The sequence below is a fragment of the Grampus griseus genome, assembly GCF_964374135.1.
Source record: "Grampus griseus genome assembly, chromosome: 3".
Lineage (NCBI taxonomy): Eukaryota > Metazoa > Chordata > Mammalia > Artiodactyla > Delphinidae > Grampus > Grampus griseus.
This window is the reverse complement of record NC_139019.1, coordinates 126724136-126744800: the sequence shown is the minus strand read 5'-3', so window position 1 is coordinate 126744800 and position 20665 is coordinate 126724136. Positions and strand designations below refer to the sequence as shown.

Sequence of the window (20665 nt, the reverse complement as noted above, 5' to 3'; positions counted from 1 at the left end):
CATAGCCGAATGCCATATATGAAGCGTGATTAGATTCTGAATCAAAAAAAGTTTTAAAACAGCTATAAAAGATACTTTGGAGAGAATGGGGTTATTTAAAATATAGACTATATATCTGAGTATATTGAAGTTGATTTTCTGGACATCATAGTCCTAAGGGAGGACTATGTTATGGTCTTTAGGGTTGACGTGTTATAATATCTGCAATTAATTTTCAAGTAGTTCTGAAAAAATGCACGTGTGTGTGTGTGTGTGTGTGTGTGTGTGTGTTTGTGTATGGATAAACACATTCATCCATACATATTTAATGCAGTTAGGGCTAAATTTTAGCAATCAGTATATCTAGTTAAAGAGTATATGGATGTTAATTATACTAGTCTTTCAACTTTTACTGTGGACTTCAAATTTTTCAAAATTAAAAAATGAGGAAATACTAAAAATAGTAAAAGAAATAATTGTCTCAAAAAATGCGTTTAAAAATAATTTGTTTCTCCCTCTGTCTGCCTCTTGTTTTCCTTCTCAGGTACACTGTCAGCTTTTTATTAATCATCACCCAATTGGGCTTCTGCAGTGTTTATTTTATGTTTATGGCAGACAACTTACAACAGGTAAAGAGGCCCCTTCTGGGCAGAGGGGGGGAAAGCAGACCTCCTGCTGCTAGGGTTGCATTAGCAAAATTATAGTTTTTGGATCATGGGAAGAGAGGGCTTCATTTCTACTCCCTAGTCAGACTACACTTGGGAGTCCTTTCAGTCCTGGGAATCACTCTTTAAACGGATCATAGGGAAGCCGAAGCAACATCTGAGGAGTGTAACCAGGACGGAAAGAGAGGCTTGCAATCCTGTCCAATCAGAAATAATTGAGAATTTTTAGCCTGAAAAGTGTTGGTGAGCTTTTCTTTAGGCAGCTCAAGGTTGTCATGTAGACGACTTAAATTAAGGCAAACAAGTTGCAACATTGCCTTCATTGCATTCCTAACAGGCATTATAAATCAATCACAGCATTCTTTCTTGGTTTCATGGAATAAAGGAAGCATACTTGTTTTTGTGCACTCAAACAGCCAGAACTATGAAAGGCATTATAGATGGAATATTCAAGCAGACAGATTTTGCTCACTATTCAGAACTTTCTAACTTTTAGGGCTATCTAAAGTTGAAGAAGATATTCCTGTGTAATCAATTCCTATTCTCTGGATGTATGAAAGAAAACCATTTGGTACGGAAGAAGAGCTTGGCTAGATAACAAAAGGACCCTTCAGGCTTGAGATTTGATGATTCTAAGGGTTTCTGGTTGTCACAGTCATGGGTACTACGATTTAGGGTTACCAGATTTGGCAAATAAAAATATATGACACCCAGTTAAATTGGAATTTCAGATAAGCAGCATATTTTTTTTTTACTACAGGTATGTCCTTATGTAATATTTGGGACATACTTTTACTAAAATGTTATCTGTTAATTATCTGAAATTGAAACTTAATGGCATCTTGTGTTAATGTGGCACCTCTAACTACACTGCCCTTCCTTGTGTTCCACATCAGATGGTGGAAGAAGCCTATGTGACCTCCAACACCTGCCAACCCAGGAAGATCCTGGTGCTGACCCCCACCCTGGACATTCGTTTCTACATGCTGGCAATCCTGCCCTTTCTGATCCTACTGGTGTTTATCCAGAACCTCAGGGTGCTGTCCGTCTTCTCAACACTGGCCAGTATCACCACCCTGTGGAGCATGGCTTTGATCTTTGAGTATATCGTGCAGGTCTGTGCCCAAAACTACCACAGAAGGGGGTCAGTGTCCAGGGCTTCTGAGACCCTTGGGGAGGGTCACTGTTGTCATGGGCAGATGAGAGTGAGGAAGGTAACCTCCTGCTCTGAGCAGCCCCTGCCAAAATGATGTCCGTGAACACCTGCCCGTCAAACTATAAAAGCTAGTCACCATCATCATCATTATCGTCACACTGGACAATGGGTCATTCAACAAATAGTTATTGATAGCTTCTATGACCCAGGCATTGTGCAAGGGGTGGGGATTCAGTAGTAAGTAAAATTGATGAGGTGTCTGCTTTCATGGAGGTTACAATCACTTGGGGTAATAAATCTCAATCAAATAACCAACCAAAATTGTAGCAGTGATAGGTTGACAAGGGATACATGGATGATAAAGGAATTCGATTTACTTTGTGCCAAGTTCTTTACATAGATTAAATCTTCACAATGATGCTTTTTTGGAAGTAATACTACTTTATCCTCAGTCCACAGACAAGAAAACTGATAAACAGAAAGTAATTTTTCCACTAATTACAGTCATTTTGCCTCCCAAGCCCATGCTTTGCTATCATTACAGGCCCTGAAATTTCACCATTATAGTTTCATTTCTTTGAAAGTCTCTGGGGTTGTATTAGTTTCCTGCTGTGACAAATTACCATAAATCTGGTGACTTCAAACAGCACAAAATTATCTCAGAGTTCTGGAAGTCTCACTGGGCAGGACTGCATTTCTTTCTGGAGGCTTGTGGGGGGAATCTGTTTCTTTGCTTTTTCCGGCTTCTAGAAGCTGCCCTCATGCCTTGGCTCATGGCCCACTTCCCTCTTCAAAACCAGCAATGTCAGGCCAAGTCTTTCTCATGCTGCCATCTCTGGTTCTCTCTTCCGATTCTCTCTTCCACTTTTAAAGTCCCTTGTGATTACATTGAATCTACCCAGGTAATCCAGGAGAATCTCGTTATTTTAAAATTAGCTTCAGGGGAAGTATAAAGCATTATCCACCTGTGCATCTCACCTCTCAGTTGTCTCCTTATTTTATTGTACAGGCATAGGAGTGTACAGTAGCTCTGCTGTTGCTCACGGCTCACATTCAAGTGCAGTAGCCTCAGTGATGTACGCTGTGATCACACCCATGCTGAACTCCTCCATCTAGTCTGAGAGATAAAGACTTAAAGAGGGGCCTGAAATTGCTCTTTGGAAAAGAAACTATAAAAGGTCCTATTGTCCTAAGGGCTTAAGAAGTGCCTGTGATAGCAGAGCTCAAAGCCTGAGCCCAGTGTTGCCAGTCTTTGGTCAGATTGTGGAAGTAGAACATGCCTCTTGGAAGTAGAACATGCCTCTTCTATTTTTCTTGGAATTTCTACTTTGATTTTGACTCTATACAATTCACGTAACTTACCTTTAAGTTTTGTGATAACTCTGATATCCAAGAGTTTTTTTCCCTTTATCATTTTCGTACTCTCCCAATTGTATTCCCAAACTTGGATTTGAAATATCTGGAAATTCCCATTTATCTCAAGGGACGACATGAATCTCTTAGGAATAATTTCTTCTCAAATAAAATATATAATACTGTGAACTAACTAACTAAATAAATAAAATTAGCTTGATTAGCTACCTTAATTCAGTCTGAAAACTTAATTCTCCTTTGCCATGTAATGTAACATATTCAAGGTTCCAGGGAGTAGGATGTAGACATTATTCTTCCCACAGGAGTCTATTAAAATAATCATTCCCTCTAGATCTGTGATAGCTACTGTGCCAGCCAGAAGACTTCACGGCTCCGAGAGAAGTGATGGGAAAGAGGTATTAGAGAACTGGGAAACAGAAGACCTGAATTCTTATCTGGGCTGTGCCACTCACTTGCAGAGTGGCCTTGGGCAGTCCCCTTCTTCTCCCTGGGTTCCATTTTCACCACATGTTAAAGATGTGGTAAATCAAAATGTAAATATATACAATGTATTCCTTAAGAAGGAATGAAATTCTGATTTATGCTACAACATGATGAACCTTGAGGACATTATGCTTAGTGAAATAAGCCAGCCACAAAAAGACAAATATTATATGATTTCACTTGTAAGAGGTACCTAGAATAGTCAAATTCATAAAGACAAAAAGTCGAATAGGGATTACCAGTGGGCTGGGTAATAGGGAGTTATTATTTAATGGGTGCAGAGTTTCGGCTGGGGATGATGATAAAGTTCTGGAGATGGAATGTGGTGATGGTTGGACAACAATGTGAAGGCTCTTAATGCCACTGAATTATACACTTAAAAGTGTTTAAAATGGTAACTTTTATGCCATGTATATTTTACCACAATAAAAATAAGTAACTTGTTTAAAAGATGAGAAGGCTGACTCAGCTGTAGATACCTCATGGGTGCTTCTAACACTGTCTCTGTTGACGTCAGGCAAGCCCAGCTCTCTACCAGATTTGGGGAGACTTCTCCGCCTTGGCAAAATGAATGCCCTTCTTCTACTTCCTTTCAGGAGATTCCAGATCCCAGGAACCTACCCTTGATGGCAAGCTGGAAGACTTTCTTGCTGTTCTTCGGTACAGCCATCTTCACGTTTGAAGGCGTCGGTATGGTAAGATGGGTATAGGGTTTGAGGGAATGGTCCCCAGTGCTCTCTATGAAAGCCAGTCATTGGTCTAGGTGTCTAAATAGTAGTATTTATGAAAAGTGCAGAATATGATCTTCTCCTGGTGGAAGGGAAAGTCAGTACCCATTTACAGGGTGCCACCTGCCCCATACACCACACCAAGCCTTGAAGACTGAGTGAGAATTTACCATCAGGCCAGAGGGAGTGGGGCACTCCTGGCTGTAGAAAATGTGGGAGAAGATGAAAGGGGGTGTGGCCCCTTCCTGACTCTGGGCTGCCTGGTGAAGGATGTCTGTGCTTGTGGGGGAACCTGCTAGCTTTCTTTCTACCTTTTCTTTCTCAACCTCCTTTCATCTCTAGGTTCTGTCTCTCAAAAACCAGATGAAGCATCCACAGCAGTTTTCTTTTGTTCTGTACTTCGGGATGTCCCTTGTCATCGTCCTCTACATCTGCCTGGGGACACGGGGCTACATGAAGTTTGGGTCGAACACCCAGGCCAGCATCACCCGCAACTTGCCCAATTGCTGGTACGTCCCTGCCCATCTGGGGTTGGGGGGAAGGGGAGGGGAGTCACAGGGTCTGAATCTTGGCAACAGAATGTGGCATCCCTGAGTTACCATTAGCGACAAATGTTAACTGCTAGTATTAGTATTATAATAACAGGTACGTTTAATAACCCAGGCATTGTGTATTATCTCATTTAAGTCTCTCAACAGCCCTATGGGTTAGCATTATTATTATCAACTCCACTGAATGGATAAGGAAGTTGATATGTGGAGAGGCTGTAAGTAACTTGCCCAGCTCACACTGCTCATGAGAAGTTGAAACTTGAAACTCAATCTCTCTGACTCTATGGTTCACAGGCTGTCAAACAGGAATGATCTGAGAGTGTCTATGAAACAGAAATAGCAACAACAAAAAGTATAACTCCAGAGTAATGATTGAGGGGCCTGCAAGTGGACTGCTACTCAGGACCCCAATTCCAGAAATGGGCCTAAGCTGCCACTGCTATGCCCCACTTGGTTCTTGGACTGGAGTTCTTGCATTCAGTCGTTGATTCACTTACTCATTCATTCATTCATCCAGGAAGTGTCTTGGGGACTGGCACGTAGCATTCATCTAGTATTAGCTATTGTCATTATTCTGGCAGTATTGGGGGCAGAATGACTAAGCAGTCAGTAGAACCAAGTGTTTAAGAGCACAGATTCTACACCTGAGCAATGGGATTTGATCCTGGTTCTCACGTGACCTTGGATAAGCTAACCTAATCTTGCAGACCTCATTTCCATCCTCCATAAAATAAGGATAATACTCTCGCCTATTTGTATCAGTCAGGATAGGTTGTGCTCTGGTAATAAAATAAACCACTCCAAAGTCTCAATGGCTGAACACACAAATGCTTAATTGTATGTTCATGCTACATGTCCGTTATGGGATGGCTGGGGCTCAGCTCTGCACTATCCCCATTCCAAGACCTAGACTGATGGAATAGCCACTCCCTGAAACATTGGTGGTTTCCATGGCAAAGGGCACATTGAATCATACCCTTTACCATGAAGCTGCTAAAGCTTCTCTAGGAAGTGACATATGTCTCTTCTGCTCACACTTATCCGTCAAAGCAAGTGGCCACGCCTCACTCCAAGGGGCAGGGAAGTGAAATTCTACCATGTGTCTGGAAGACTGGGAGGTATTTGGCGAGCAGCGCAAATGACCGCCATGCTATCTCAGGGAGTGACTGTGAGGGTGAATTGGCTTAATATACATAAAATGCTTAGAAAAATGTCTGGCACGCAGTAAATGCTCATTGCATGTTAGCTATTATCACTGCTATGTCTCCGCGCAGCCTTGGTCTTTTGGAAGTGAGTAGGATGGTGGGGCGTTCATTTCCCATAAGGCCAAAGCTGTAAAATGAGAAAAATGTCACCAGTCCCACCCACTTCACTGTGTTGTGGTAATGACTAGATGAGATAATAAACGTGGAATTTCTTTGAAGGGGTGACTTATTTTACACGAGTAAGATATCAGCCTAATATGCTGTTCTTATTCTGGGTAATTCGGGCTGCCACTAGCTACCTTGGGCAGGGCGGGTGCTTTCCTTCTGGGATATCAGCTGGAAAAAAACGGGCATCGGGTGCTGTGAGAACCTCACAGCTTCTCTGAACCTGGCTGGTGATGAGATTCTCCAGAAGAGCCTTAAAGAAGGAATGAACAAATATCCCCTCCCAATGAACGAAAGACCAACAACCCAAGGAGAAATGGGCCTGAGCAAACAGTTCACATGCAACTCAGAAAGTGACATTTTATATATTTGAAAAGCTACTCCGTCTTCCTCATAATCATAGCAATGCCAATTTTACAAAACACAACGGCACAAACCAGCATGTGTTCACACACTGTGTTTTTTTTTTTTTAACATCTTTATTGGGGTATAATTGTTTTACAATGGTGTGTTAGTTTCTGCTTTATAACAAAGTGAATCAGTTATACATATACATATGTTCCCATATGTCTTCCCTCTTGCGTCTCCCTCCCTCCCACCCTCCCACACACTGTGTTTTGCCAAGGATGGAGGGAAGCAAGCACTCCATTATGCTGGGACAACAAATGTGCAATATGTCAAGAGCTATCAAAAAAATTTTTTTAAACATCTTTATTGGAGTATAATTGCTTTACAATGGTATGTTAGTTTCTGCTTTACAACAAAATGAATCAGTTTTATATATATACATATGTTCCCATATCTCTTCCATCTTGAGTCTCCCTCCCTCCCACCCACCCTATCCCACCCCTCCAGGCGGTCACAGAGCACCGAGCTGATCTCCCTGTGCTATGCGGCTGCTTCCCACTAGCTATCTACCTTACGTTTGGTAGTGTATATATGTCCATGCCGCTCTCTTGCTTTGTCACAGCTTACCCTTCCCCCTCCCCATATCCTCAAGTCCATTCTCTAGTAGGTCTGTGTCTTTATTCCTGTCTTACCCCTAGGTTCTTCATGACATTTTTTTTCTTAAATTCCATATATATGTGTTAGCATACGGTATTTGTCACTCTCTTTCTGACTTACTTCACTCTGTATGACAGACTCTAGGTCTACCCACCTCATTACAAATAGCACAATTTCGTTTCTTTTTACGGCTGAGTAATATTCCATTGTATATATGTGCCACATCTTCTTTATCCATTCATCTGATGATGGACACTTAGGTTGTTTCCATCTCCAGGCTATTGTAAATAGAGCTGCAATGAACATTTTGGTACATGACTCTCTTTGAATTATGGTTTTCTCAGGGTATATGCCCAGTGGTGGGATTGCTGGGTCATATGGTAGTTCTATTTGCAGTTTTTTAAGGAACCTCCATACTGTTCTACACAGTGGTTGTATCAATTTACATTCCCACCAACAGTGCAAGAGGGTTCCCTTTTCTCCACACCCTCTCCAGCATTTATTGTTTCTAGATTTTTTGATGATGGCCATTCTGATTGGTGTGAGATGATATCTCATTGTAGTTTTGATTTGCATTTCTCTAATGATTAATGATGTTGAGCCTTCTTTCATGTGTTTGTTGGCAGTCTGTATGTCTTCTTTGGAGAAATGTCTATTTAGGTCTTCTGCCCATTTTTGGATTGGGTTTTTTGTTTTTTGTTATTAAGCTGCATGAGCTGCTTATAAATTTTGGAGATTAATCCTTTGTCAGTTGCTTCATTTGCAAATATTTTTTCCCATTCTGAGGGTTGGCTTTTGGTCTTGTTTATGGTTTCCTTTGCTGTGTAAAAGCTTTGAAGTTTCATTAGGTTCCATTTGTTTATTTTTGTTTTTATTTCCATTTCTCTAGGAAGTGGGTCAAAAAGGATCTTGCTGTGATTTACGTCATAGAGTGTCCTGCCTATGTTTTCCTCTAAGAGTTTGATAGTGTCTGGCCTTACATTTAGGTCTTTAATCCATTTTGAGCTTATTTTTGTGTATGGTGTTAGGGAGTGATCTAATCTCATACTTTTACATGTAGCTGTCCAGTTTTCCTAGCACCACTTATTGAAGAGTCTGTCCTTTCTCCACTGTACATTCCTGCCTCCTTTATCAAAGATAAGGTGACCATATGTGCGTGGGTTTATCTCTGGGCTTTCTATCCTGTTCCATTGATCTATCTTTCTGTTTTTGTGCCAGTATCATACTGTCTTGATTACTGTAGCTTTGTAGTATAGTCTGAAGTCAGGGAGCCTGATTCCTCCAGCTCCGTTTTTCATTCTCAAGATTGCTTTGGCTATTCAGGGTCTTTTGTGTTTCCATACAAATTGTGAAATTTTCTGTTCTAGTTCTGTGAAAAATGCCAGTGATAGTTTGATAGGGATTGCATTGAATCTGTGGATTGCTTTGGGTAGTAGAGTCATTTTCACAATGTTGTTTCTTCCAATCCAAGAACATGATATATTGCTCCATCTATTTGTATCATCTTTAATTTCTTTCATCAGTGTCTTATAATTTTCTGCATACAGGTCTTTTGTCTCCTTAGGTAGGTTTATTCCTAGATATTTTATTCTTTTTGTTGCAATGGTAAATGGGAGTGTTTTCTTGATTTCACTTTCAGATTTTTCATCATTAGTGTATAGGAATGCCAGAGATTTCTGTGCATTAATTTTGTATCCTGCTACTTTATTGATTAGCTCTAGTAGTTTAGCTCTAGTAGTTTTCTGATAGCATCTTTAGGATTCTCTATGTATAGTATCATGTCATCTGCAAACAGTGACAGCTTTACTTCTTTTCTGATTTGGATTCCTTTTATTTCCTTTTCTTCTCTGATTGCTGTGGCTAAAACTTCCAAAACTATGTTGAATAAGAGTGGTGAGAGTGGGCAACCTTGTCTTATTCCTGATCTTAGTGGAAATGCTTTCAGTTTTTCACCATTGAGGACGATGTTGGCTGTGGGTTTGTCATATATGGCCATTATTATGTTGAGGAAAGTTCCCTCTATGCCTACTTTCTGCAGGGTTTTTATCATAAATGGGTGTTGAATTTTATCGAAAGCTTTCTCTGCATCTATTGAGATGATCATATGGTTTTTCTCCTTCAATTTGTTAATATGGTATATCACGTTGATTGATTTGCGTATATTGAAGAATCCTTGCATTCCTGGAATAAACTCCACTTGATCATGGTGTATGATCCGCTTAATGTGCTGTTGGATTCTGTTTGCTAGTATTTTGTTGAGGATTTTTGCATATGTTCATCAGTGATATTGGCCTGTAGTTTTCTTTCTTTGTGACATCCTTGTCTGGTTTTGGTATCAGGGTGATGGTGGCCTCGTAAAATGAGTTTGGGAGTGTTCTTCCCTCTGCTATATTTTGGAAGAGTTTGAGAAGGATAGGTGTTAGCTCTTCTCTAAATGTTTGATAGAATTCGCCTGTGAAGCCATCTGGTCCTGGCCTTTTGTTTGTTGGAAGATTTTTAATCACAGTTTCAATTTCAGTGCTTGTGATTGGTCTGTCCATATTTTCTATTTCTTCCTGATTCAGTCTTGGCAGCTTGTGCATTTCTAAGAATTTGTCCATTTCTTCCAGGTTGTCCATTTTATTGGCATAGCGTTTCTTGTAGTAATCTCTCATGATCTTTTGTATTTCTGCAGTGTCAGTTGTTACTTCTCCTTTTTCGTTTCTAATTCTATTGATTTCAGTCTTCTCCTTTTTTTTCTTGATGAGTCTGGCTAATGGTTTATCAATTTTGTTTATCTTCTCAAAGAACCAGCTTTTACTTTTATTGATCTTTGCTATCATTTCCTTCATTTCTTTTCCATTTATTTCTGATAAAGATTTTTATGATTTCTTTCCTTCTGCTAACTTTGGGTTTTTTTTGTTCTTCTTTCTCTAATTGCTTTAGGTGCAAGGTTAGGTTGTTTATGTGAGATGTTTCCTGTTTCTTAAGGTAGGACTGTATTGCTATAAACTTCCCTCTTAGAACTGCTTTTGCTGCATCCCATAGATTTTGGGTCGTCGTGTCTCCATTGTCATTTGTTTCTAGGTATTTTTTAATTTCCTCTTTGATCTCTTCAGTGATCACTTCGTTATTAAGTAGTGTATTGTTTAGCCTCCATGTGTTTGTATTTTTTACAGATCTTTTCCTGTAATTGATATCTAGTCTCATAGCATTGTGGTCAGAAAAGATACTTGATGCAATTTCAATTTTCTTAAATTTACCAAGGCTTGATTTGTGACTCAAGATATGATCTATCCTGGAGAATGTTCCATGAGCACTAGAGAAAGATGTGTATTCTGTTGTTTTTGGAATGTCCTATAAATATCAGTTAAGTCCATCTTGTTTAATGTATAATTTAAAGCTTGTGTTTCCTTAATTATTTTCATTTTGGATGATCTGTCCATTGGTGAAAGTGGGGTGTTAAAGTCCCCTACTATGAATGTGTTACTGTCGATTTCCCCTTTTATGGCTGTTAGTATTTACCTTATGTATTGAGGTGCTCCTATGTAGGGTGCATAAATATTTACAATTGTTATATCTTCTTCTTGGATCGATCCCTTGATCATGATGTAGTGTCCTTCTTTGTCTCTTGTAATAGTCTTTATTTTAAAGTCTATTTTGTCTGATATGAGAATTGCTACTCCAGCTTTCTTTTGATTTCCATTTGCATGAAATGTCTTTTTCCATCCCCTTACTTTCAGTCTGTATGTGTCTCTAGGTCTGAAGTGGGTCTCTTGTAGACAGCAAATATATGGGTCTTGTTTTTGTATCCATTCAGCCAGTCTGTGTCTTTTGGAGGGAGCATTTAGTCCATTTACATTTAAGGTAATTATCGATATGTATCTTCCTATTCCCATTTCCTTAATTGTTTTGGGTTCCTTATTGTAGGTCTTTTCCTTCTCTTGTGTTTCTTGCCTAGAGAAAGATCCTTTAGCAGTTGTTTTAAAGCTGGTTTGGTGGTGCTGAACTCTCTCAGCTTTTGCTTGTCTGTAAAGGTTTTAATTTCTCCATCAAATCTGAATGAGATCCTTGCTGGGTAGAGTAATCTTGGTTGCAGGTTTTTCTCTGTCATCACTTTAAATATGTCCTGCCAGTCCCTTCTGGCTTGCAGAGTTTCTGCTGAAAGATCAGCTGTTAACCTTATGGGGATTCCCTTGTGTGTTATTTGTTGTTTTTCCCTTGCTGCTTTTAATATGTTTTCTTTGTATTTAATTTTTGACAGTTTGATTAATATGTGTCTTGGTGTATTTCTCCTTGGATTTATCCTGTATGGGACTCTCTGTGCTTCCTGGACTTGATTAACTATTTCCTTTCCCATATTAGGGAAGTTTTCAACTATAATCTCTTCAAATATTTTCTCAGTCCCTTTCTTTTTCTCTTCTTCTGGAACCCCTATAATTCGAATGTTGGTGTGTTTAATGTTGTCCCAGAGGTCTCTGAGAGTGTCCTCAGTTCTTTTCATTCTTTTTTCTTTATTCTGCTCTGCAGTAGTTATTTCCAGTATTTTATCTTCCAGGTCACTTATCCGTTCTTCTGCCTCAGTTATTCTGCTATTGATCCCATCTAGAGTATTTTTCATTTCATTTATTGTGTTGTTCATCATTGTTTGTTTCCTCTTTGTTCTTCTAGGTCCTTGTTAAATATTTCTTGCATTTTGTCCATTCTGTTTCCAAGATTTTGGATCATCTTTACTATCATTATTCTGAATTCTTTTTCAGGTAGACTGCCTATTTCCTCTTCATTTGTTAGGTCTGGTGGCTTTTTATCTTGCTCCTTCATCTGCTGTGTGTTTTTCTGTCTTCTCATTTTGCTTATCTTACTGTGTTTGGGGTCTCCTTTTTGCAGGCTGCAGGTTCGTAGTTCCCGTTGTTTTTGGTGTCTGTCCCAGTGGCTAAGGTTGGTTCAGTGGGTTGTGTAGGCTTCCTGGTGGAGGGGACTAGTGCCTGTGTTCTGGTGGATGAGGCTGGATCTTGTCTTTCTGGTGGGCAGGTCCATGTCTGGTGGTGTGTTTTGGGGTGTCTGTGGACTTATTATGATTTTGGGCAGCCTCTCTGCTAATGGGTGGGGTTGTGTTCCTGTCTTGCTAGTTGTTTGGCATAGGATGTTCAGCACTGTAGCTTGCTGGTCGTTGAGTGAAGCTGGGTGCTGGTGTTGAGATGGAGATCTCTGGGAGATTTTCGCCGTTTGATATTATGTGGAGCTGGGAGGTCTCTTGTGGACCAGTGTCCTGAAGTTGGCTCTCCCACCTCAGAGGCACAGCACTGACTCCTGGCTGCAGCACCAAGAGCCTTTCATCCACACGGCTCAGAATAAAAGGGAGAAAAAGTAGAAAGAAAGAATTAGTAGAAGTAGAAAGAAAGAAAGAAAGGAAGGAAGGAAGGAAGGAGGGAGGGAGGGAGGCAGGGAGGCAGTAAGGAAGGAAGGAGGGAAGGAAGGAAAAATGAAAGAAGATAAAGTAAAATAAAATAAAGTAAGAAAATATAATAAAGTTATTAAAATAAAAAAATTATTATTAAGAGAAAAACAAAAACAACAACAAAAAACAATGGACGGATACAGCCGTAGGACAAATGGTGGAAGCAAAGCTATACAGACAAAATCTCACACAGAAGCATACACATACACACTCACAAAAAAAGGAAAAGGGGAAAAAATCATAAATCTTGCTCTCAAAGTCCACCTCCTTAATTTGGGATGATTCATTGTCTATTCATGTATTCCACAGATGCAGGGTACATCAAATTGATTGTGGAGCTTTAATCCGCTGCTTCTGAGGCTGCTGGGAGAGATTTCCTTTTCTCTTCTTTGTTCTCACAGCTCCCAGGGGCTCAGCTTTGGATTTGGCCCCGCCTCTGCGTGTAGGTAGCCGGAGGGCGTCTGTTCTTCGCTCAGACAGGACGGGGTTAAAGGAGCCGCTGATTTGGGGGCTCTGGCTCACTCAGGCCGGGGGGAGGGAGGGGCACGGAGTGCAGGGCGAGCCTGCGGCGGCAGAGGCCGGCATGACGTTGCACCAGCCTGAGGCGCGCCGTGCGTTCTCCCGGGGAAGCTGTCCCTGGATCCCGGGACCCTGGCAGTGGCGGGCTGCACAGGTTCCTGGGAGGGGAGGTGTGGAGAGTGACCTGTGCTCGCACACAGGCTTCTTGGTGGCGGCAGCAGCAGCCTTAGCGTCTCATGCCTGTCTCTGGGGTCCGCGCTTTTAGCCACGGCTTGCGCCAGTCTCTGGAGCTCCTTTAAGCAGCGCTCTTAATCCCCTCTCCTCGCGCACCAGGAAACAAAGAGGGAAGGAAAAGTCTCTTGCCTCTTCGGCAGGTCCAGACTTTTCCCCGTACTACCTCCCGGCCAGCCGTGGCGCACTAACCCCCTGCAGGTTGTGCTCAAGCCGCCAGTCCTCTCCCGGCGCTCCTTCTGAAGACGGAGCCTCAGCTCCCAGCCCCGCCCAACCCGGCGGGTGAGCAGACAAGCCTCTCGGGCTGGTGAGTGCCGGTCGGCACCGATCCACTGTGCGGGAATCTCTCCGCTTTTCCCTCCACACCCCTGTTGCTGCGCTCTCCTCCGTGGCTCCGAAGCTTTCCCCCTCCGCTACCCGCAGTCTCCGCCCCCGAAGGGGCTTCTAGTGTGTGGAAACGTTTCCTCCTTCACAGCTCCCTCCCACTGGTGCAGGGCCCGTTCTTATTCTTTTGTCTCTGTTTATTCTTTTTTCTTTTGCCCTACCCAGGTACGTGGGGGGTTTCTTGCCTTTTGGGAGGTCTGAGGTCTTCTGCCAGCGTTCAGTAGGTGTTCTGTAGGAGTTGTTCCACGTGTAGATGTATTTCTGGTGTAACTGTGGGGAGGAAGGTGATCTCCGCGTCTTACTCTTCCGCCATCTTCCCGGAAGCCTCCCAAACTTTTATTTTTTATTTTATTTCTTTTTATTGAGGTATAGTTGATGCATAATGTTATATAAGTTTCAAGTGTACAACATAGTGATTCACAATTTTCAAAGATTATATTCCATTTAGTTATAAAATATTGGCTATATTCTCTGTGTTGTACAATATATCCTGTAGCTCATTTATTTTATACACAGTAGTTTGTATCTCTTAATCCCCTACCCCTATCTTGCCCCTCCCCCATCCCTCTCCCCACTGGTAATCACTAGTTGGTTCTCTATATCTGTGAATGTGCTTCTTTTTTGTTATATTCATTAGTTTGTTTTATTTTTTAGATTCCATATATAAGTGACATCATACAGTATTTATCTTTCTCTGTCTGACTTATTTCACTTAACATAATACCCTCCAAGTCCATCCATGTTTTTGCAAATGGCAAATTTTCATTCTTGTTTAGGGCTGAGTAGTATTCCATTGTGTGTATCTGTGTGTGTGTGTGTAACATACATATATATATATGTATATACACACTGCATTGAACATGGGGGTACATGTATCTTTTTGAATTAGTGTTTCAATTTTTTTTTTCAGTTATATACCCAGGAGTAGAACTGCTGGGTCATATGGTAGTTTTGTTTTTAGTTTTTTGAGGAACGTCCATACTGTTTTCCACAGTGGCTGCACTAATTTACAGCACTGTATGACAGTACCCTTTTCTGAGAGCTATCAAAATGTTAACTCACATATACTTTTACCCAACATTTTTACTTCTGGGGTCGTATACTGTATGTGCATGGGCGGATGTACCAGCATATTCTTTACTGCATTGTTTACTGGCAAAAGACTAGGAATAAGCTAAATATCCATTAATTGGAGACTGGTTAAAAAATTATGGTATATCCGTGCAATTGGAATATCAGGCAGCTATTAAATAGAAGAGCCAGTTCTATGTATCTATGTGTACTGATAGGGAACAATCTCTAAGAAATATTTAATGACTAAAAACAGAGATCAATGGTGTGTAGACGATGCTTCTCTGTGTGTGTGTGTGTGTGTGTGTGTGTGTGTGTGTGTGTGTGTATACACCTACATTCTGTGTAAGTTTGTATCTACACTATTTCTGGAAGGGCTTCAAGAAAATTGTTTGAAGAGTTGCCTATGGAGAGAGGAACTGGAGATTGGGAATCAAAGGTGGGAGGGAGTCCTGGTATGACCTTTGTACTGTGAATTTTACTCCATACAGGTATACCTTTTTTAAAAAGTAAAAGAAAAAAAAAAAAAGAAAGGCACAGATTCCTGAGCCACAGGCCTATTGAACGAGAATCTCCAAGAATGTACACTTTTAATAAGCTTCCCAGGTGGCTCTGGTGGCGGGTCAGGCTGAGTCAGTGGAAGTTAGGCAATTCTATAACTCAACTAGTCCCAGCTTCCAAGCAGTGGATGAGTCCTGTGCGGCCCTGCCCAGGAGCCACGTCGAATTTCACATGCTGTCCCTCTCTCTGCAGGTTGTACCAGTCGGTCAAGCTGATGTACTCCATCGGCATCTTCTTCACTTATGCCCTCCAGTTCCACGTGCCAGCTGAGATCATCATCCCCGTCGTCATCTCCCAGGCGTCAGAGAGCTGGGTGCTGTTTGCAGACCTGTCTGTCCACACGGCCTTGGTCTGTCTGACCTGTGAGTAAGATAAAAGGGCTCTCTTTGCCCAAAGCTGTGGTCGGGAGCCACATTGACAGCTACCCCCATCACTGGCTCGGCCACTAGCCAAGCAAGATATTTCACTTTCCGGAACCGCAACTTTCCAACTGAAAAATGGGCTTAACAGAACTGTCACATAGTAAATGTTATAGTAATCTCTACTGTCTACACATAGAAAGAATACATTGACTGGTTTGAGGGAGAAAGAAGCGTCATTTATTCATTCCTATATGCCTCCTATATGTCAGGCACAGCACTGACATTATCTAAGACTCATGACAGCCTAACTATGTAATATGACCAATTGAAGGGACTATGACCCAGGAAATTAAGTAACATGCTAACATCATAAACAGCTGCTAAGTGACAGAGCTGGGATTTGAATGCAGGTTGTGTAGCACCAAAGTCTGTGTTTTCCATTGTGCCATATTCCTTCCTATCATAAATTAAGGTCAAGTCTCCTTAAAGTGGCATTTAACTATAGAGAAAACCCCCAAGGGGCTGATTTGTTACAGTCTTGGAAGTCATTTTCTCCTCCCTTCCTCCATCCCTCCCTTTCTTCCTTCCTTCCTGCTTCCTTCCATTCATTCATCCATTCATTACCTCATTCATTCTACATCAGGTGCCATTGTAGATGTTTGGGAAACATTGTGAACAGGGCTGGGAAACTCTTTCTCTGAAGCATGTTCAGAGAAAGAAGATCAAAACAGGTGTCCCATGAAGAATGAGGGAAAGAACTATGGAGGTTTTGCCTGGAGAAGCAAAGGCGTGGGGAAATTCTGTATCTGTTCTCAAACACCTGTGGGATTATTGTGCAAGAGAGAGGGCAGATTTCATCTTAAAGTCTCCAGGAGTCAGTGTTTACAGTTGAGGGAATCCCATCTCAGTTCAGGGTCAGGAGAAAGTGTGTAAATCTTGGAGCAGACCAGCAGAACAATATACCACCAGATGCTATACTCCACATAACTGGAGTTCTATAAGCAGAAACAGCTTGGCCTAAGGTGTTGTTAGGCCAACTTGTTGTTACAGAGAGTTCCCAGTCTGTACCAAGACATCAGGAACCTGTAAATACATTGTTTTGAGATCATTCCCAATAGGAAGGGTGTACATTGAAGAGAAACACTGAGTAGTTCAGGCCACTTGGTATCAGGGAAAGGGCATCACTAGAGACAGCTGACTTTCAATGACATGTCCTGCTTCTGTTCTGTGCTGAATGACCACTTCTTCCTCTTTTATTCATCTGTCAATTCTGTTATCCTTCATTCAGTAATCATTTGTTGAACACCTACTATGTGCCTGACATTGTGCTAGGTGCTACGGATACAATAACGAATCATGAAAAAGACATGGCTCCTGCCCCCATGAGGCTTATAGTTTGAGTGGGAAATATATGCAGGCAAATAATTATAGCACACTGTGATGAATGTTAAGATGGTACACAGTGATGTACCAGAGGATAGTTAAGACTGTAAGAAGAGGCTACCCTAAGAGCACCTGAGAAGGTCCTATAACTTAGCCTGGGCCAGGTCAGGAAGTCCTCGCCACTGGAGTGATATTTCAGTTAAGACCTAAAAGATAATTAGGAGGCAGGTGGAGCAGTGGAGAATGTACCATGTGCAGTGAGCAGACTCTGCACAGATTGGAGGCAAGTACTTACATACAGCCTCTCTGGAGAACTGAAAGCATAAGTAGTGATAAGACGCAAAGCCAGAGGATTTGGCAGGGCCCAAGTCCTAAGGGACCTTGTGCTAAGGAGATCAGGCAGTGGGGAAGGGCCCACAGCAATGGGTTAGCATGACCAGATCTGACCCTTCTAGAGCACTCCTCCAGTCCACCATGCATTGTAGCTTTCCTTGAGCATATCTTCTCTCTGCCCTGCCTGCATGAGCTCTCCTAAAGAACAGACACTGAATTTTCTCTGTACTTCCTCCAGTAAGCAATTTATTAAATATCTGATAAAGGAAAGCTGTGGACGAGGATCATCCCATCAGAGAGGTGATGGATTCTCAACCGTGAGAGTCTATGAGTCTCTCTTGTTCTCTGATTAGATGTGCTGGAGCGATTTCAGAAAGAGGTGATGTTTTCTTCAAGACCCAGAAAGCTAGTCTGAGTGCTTTCCAGAGCTGGTTTTCCCTAATTTATTCATAGGAAAATCATATGGCTGTATAAAGTTAAGTCACATAATTTATATGTTTATTCATTCAAATATTATCAAAATTGGACTCCCCTTGAAAATCCATGATATATGTTCATTGTGTGTATAAAAGGTGGAAATCTAAGAGTGTCTATGGAAGAGAAGAGATGGTGAGTGAGCCGCCTAATGCTGTCTGCATGTTTTATATCCTCCTTAATTACCAGTTTCCTTCTAAGAGTAGGAAAACCAGTGGTTGAGAGTCTGAGAGCAGCAGAGCCATCTCTCATTGTTTATCCATCCTTGCTTCTAGACAGCGACTATATTGTGTACATTAGTACAAATTCACTGTAGATGCAGTGCCTGGGCAAGAGTCAAGCATTTATCAAGCACCTACTGTATATCAAGTTCTTTCACGTACATTAGAGGCAAACTAGTAGGGTGGAAAGGGCCTTAGATTGGACATTTCAGTGGCTTCTCATCTCAGCTCTGTGTGACCTTGGGCACAACCCATTCCCTCTAGAGCTCTAGATTTCCCCAGCTCTGTGATGACAAGGTTATAATAGATAGGTGGTAGAGGATCCTTTTCAATAAATATTATATGTGAAAAACCCAATAGATAAAACATAAAAGGAGAGCATGTTTTGGCAGCTAAAACAGAGGTGGGAGTCCAGAGCCACCGTGCCTGTTCTGCTCCAGTTCACAATGGGCTCCTTTCCCACCTCTTCAATGGTCTGTCAGGCACCTGTAGAATTACACAAGTCTCCAAAGAAATGATTTGTTTCTGGGCTCCCTTTCTGCAGGAACGTTCAGCAATTCTAAACTTCCTTTTTCCCCGCAGGTGTCTCAGCCATCCTCATCCCCCGCCTGGACCTGGTCATCTCCCTGGTGGGCTCTGTGAGCAGCGGTGCCCTGGCCCTCATCATCTCGCCCCTCCTGGAGCTCATCACCTTTTACCCTGAAGACATGAGCTGTGTCACCATCGCAAAGGACATCATGATCAGCATCCTGGGCCTTTTGGGGTGTGTATTTGGAACATACCAAGCCCTCTGTGAGTTGATCCAACCCATCAACTATTCCATAGCCAACTCCACAGCTGTCTATGCATAATTATCTATTTTTATTCTGATAGTTCTCCCTTACTCCCATCCCCAATTTGACTTCTATTGTGGATGTTATATACATTCATCAAACCCCAACATCTCTATATTAATTAGTGGCTTCTTTATCTTTCCAAGAGAAACGTAGGTGACACAAGTCAGTACTGATACCTCTCAGGCTATGTCTTTTCTGGTTTTTGGATTTCTCTGGAGGCCTTTTGTACCTCCGAACCAAAAGCACATTCAACCGTTTGTATTACCAGCCTCATTTAATGGGAAAAAGGATGCCATTTGCCCATGATATCCCTGGAAACAGAGACCAAGCAAAAATATAAATGCAAAAGGAGTTGTTTTCTGTATTCTGCAGTAACTACCCTTAAAGCATCAGGTTTAGAAAAGTGTATATTGGGGAAAGAGGAGTTTCTATTTAGGTATGGTTCTAAGTGGAAGAGTCACAGAACAAAAATAGTACTTAGCAGTAATTTTTCTAACCAATAGCTCTGACACTGATTTCCTATGGCATCTTTTTTTTTTTTTTTTAATTTTTATCCTATGGGACCTTTGGCAAGTTTCTCTCCCTGTCCATCTCACTTTCCCATTCTATGAATTGAAGGATTGGATTAATTGGCTGTTACAGACTCTTCCAGCTCTGACATTCTGAAAGTGAAAAAAAAAAAGAAAAAAAGAAAAGAAAAGAAATGAATTTATCCTTTAACACATGTGTAAAAGTCGAAGTGTTTTCTGTCAGCAAGTTACCCTGTTGCCCTGGAGACACAGGCATACCAGAAGTAGGTTAAGGGATAAAAAAATATTTCTTAGCAATCTTTCATTATGGTGACCTCCCTACTGAGAAGGACATCACCTCTCTGTCTCTTTCTTCTTCTCTCTCCCCCCACCCGACCCCCACCTTCTCGGATGTCTTAAGGCCACTTAGAGCTGATTTAGGCTAAAGGGGATGAGCAGTTTGTGTGAGGGAAAGGATTTCATCATGTGCAAGGACTACTGACCTTTTTAAAAATAATACTTAGTTTTGGTAAGGGTTTGGAAAAACAATCTTATACTCTGCAGATGGCGGAATACATTTTTATGGCTTTTCTGAAGGACAATTTTTATAATACATAAGTTTTAAAATGCATAGCCCTCTGACCCAATTTCACTTCTGGGAGTTTATCCTAAGAATCTTTTATGTTTGCAAAAATTTATGCATTATTTATGTTGGAAACAAATATCCAACATTAAGTTAAATTATGATTCATCCAGAATAGAATTCTGTGATGACCCCAAACACTGCAAAAATGCACCTATTGATATGCAAATATATTTGTGATTTATCAGTGGAAAAAAAAAACTGGTTTAAAGCACTCTGTGAACCAAAATTAGGCAAAGACATTACAAGAAAATAGAGCTACAGACCAAAATCCTTCATGGACATAGATGTAAAAATTCTAAACACAATTTTAGCAAATCAATATAATCAATGTAATTTACCATATTAACAAACTAAAAAGAGAAAAATATATGATCATCTCAATATATA

The 20665-nt window shown here is 41.2% G+C and overlaps 1 protein-coding gene across 1 annotated transcript in view; it reads left to right on the top strand.

Annotated features, from left to right (window-relative positions):
* The window catches only part of SLC36A3 (solute carrier family 36 member 3), a gene marked incomplete at both ends in the record, with an annotated part of 31829 nt that extends 12691 nt beyond the window's left edge, over positions 1–19138 (top strand). Inside the window, 6 exons of the mRNA XM_082650599.1 lie at positions 524–608; positions 1541–1759; positions 4254–4352; positions 4728–4894; positions 15707–15876; positions 18870–19138. Coding sequence (XP_082506725.1) covers positions 524–608; positions 1541–1759; positions 4254–4352; positions 4728–4894; positions 15707–15876; positions 18870–19138 — 1009 coding nt within the window. The remainder of the gene's footprint in view (positions 1–523; positions 609–1540; positions 1760–4253; positions 4353–4727; positions 4895–15706; positions 15877–18869) is intronic.
* Positions 19139–20665: the final 1527 nt, after the last annotated feature.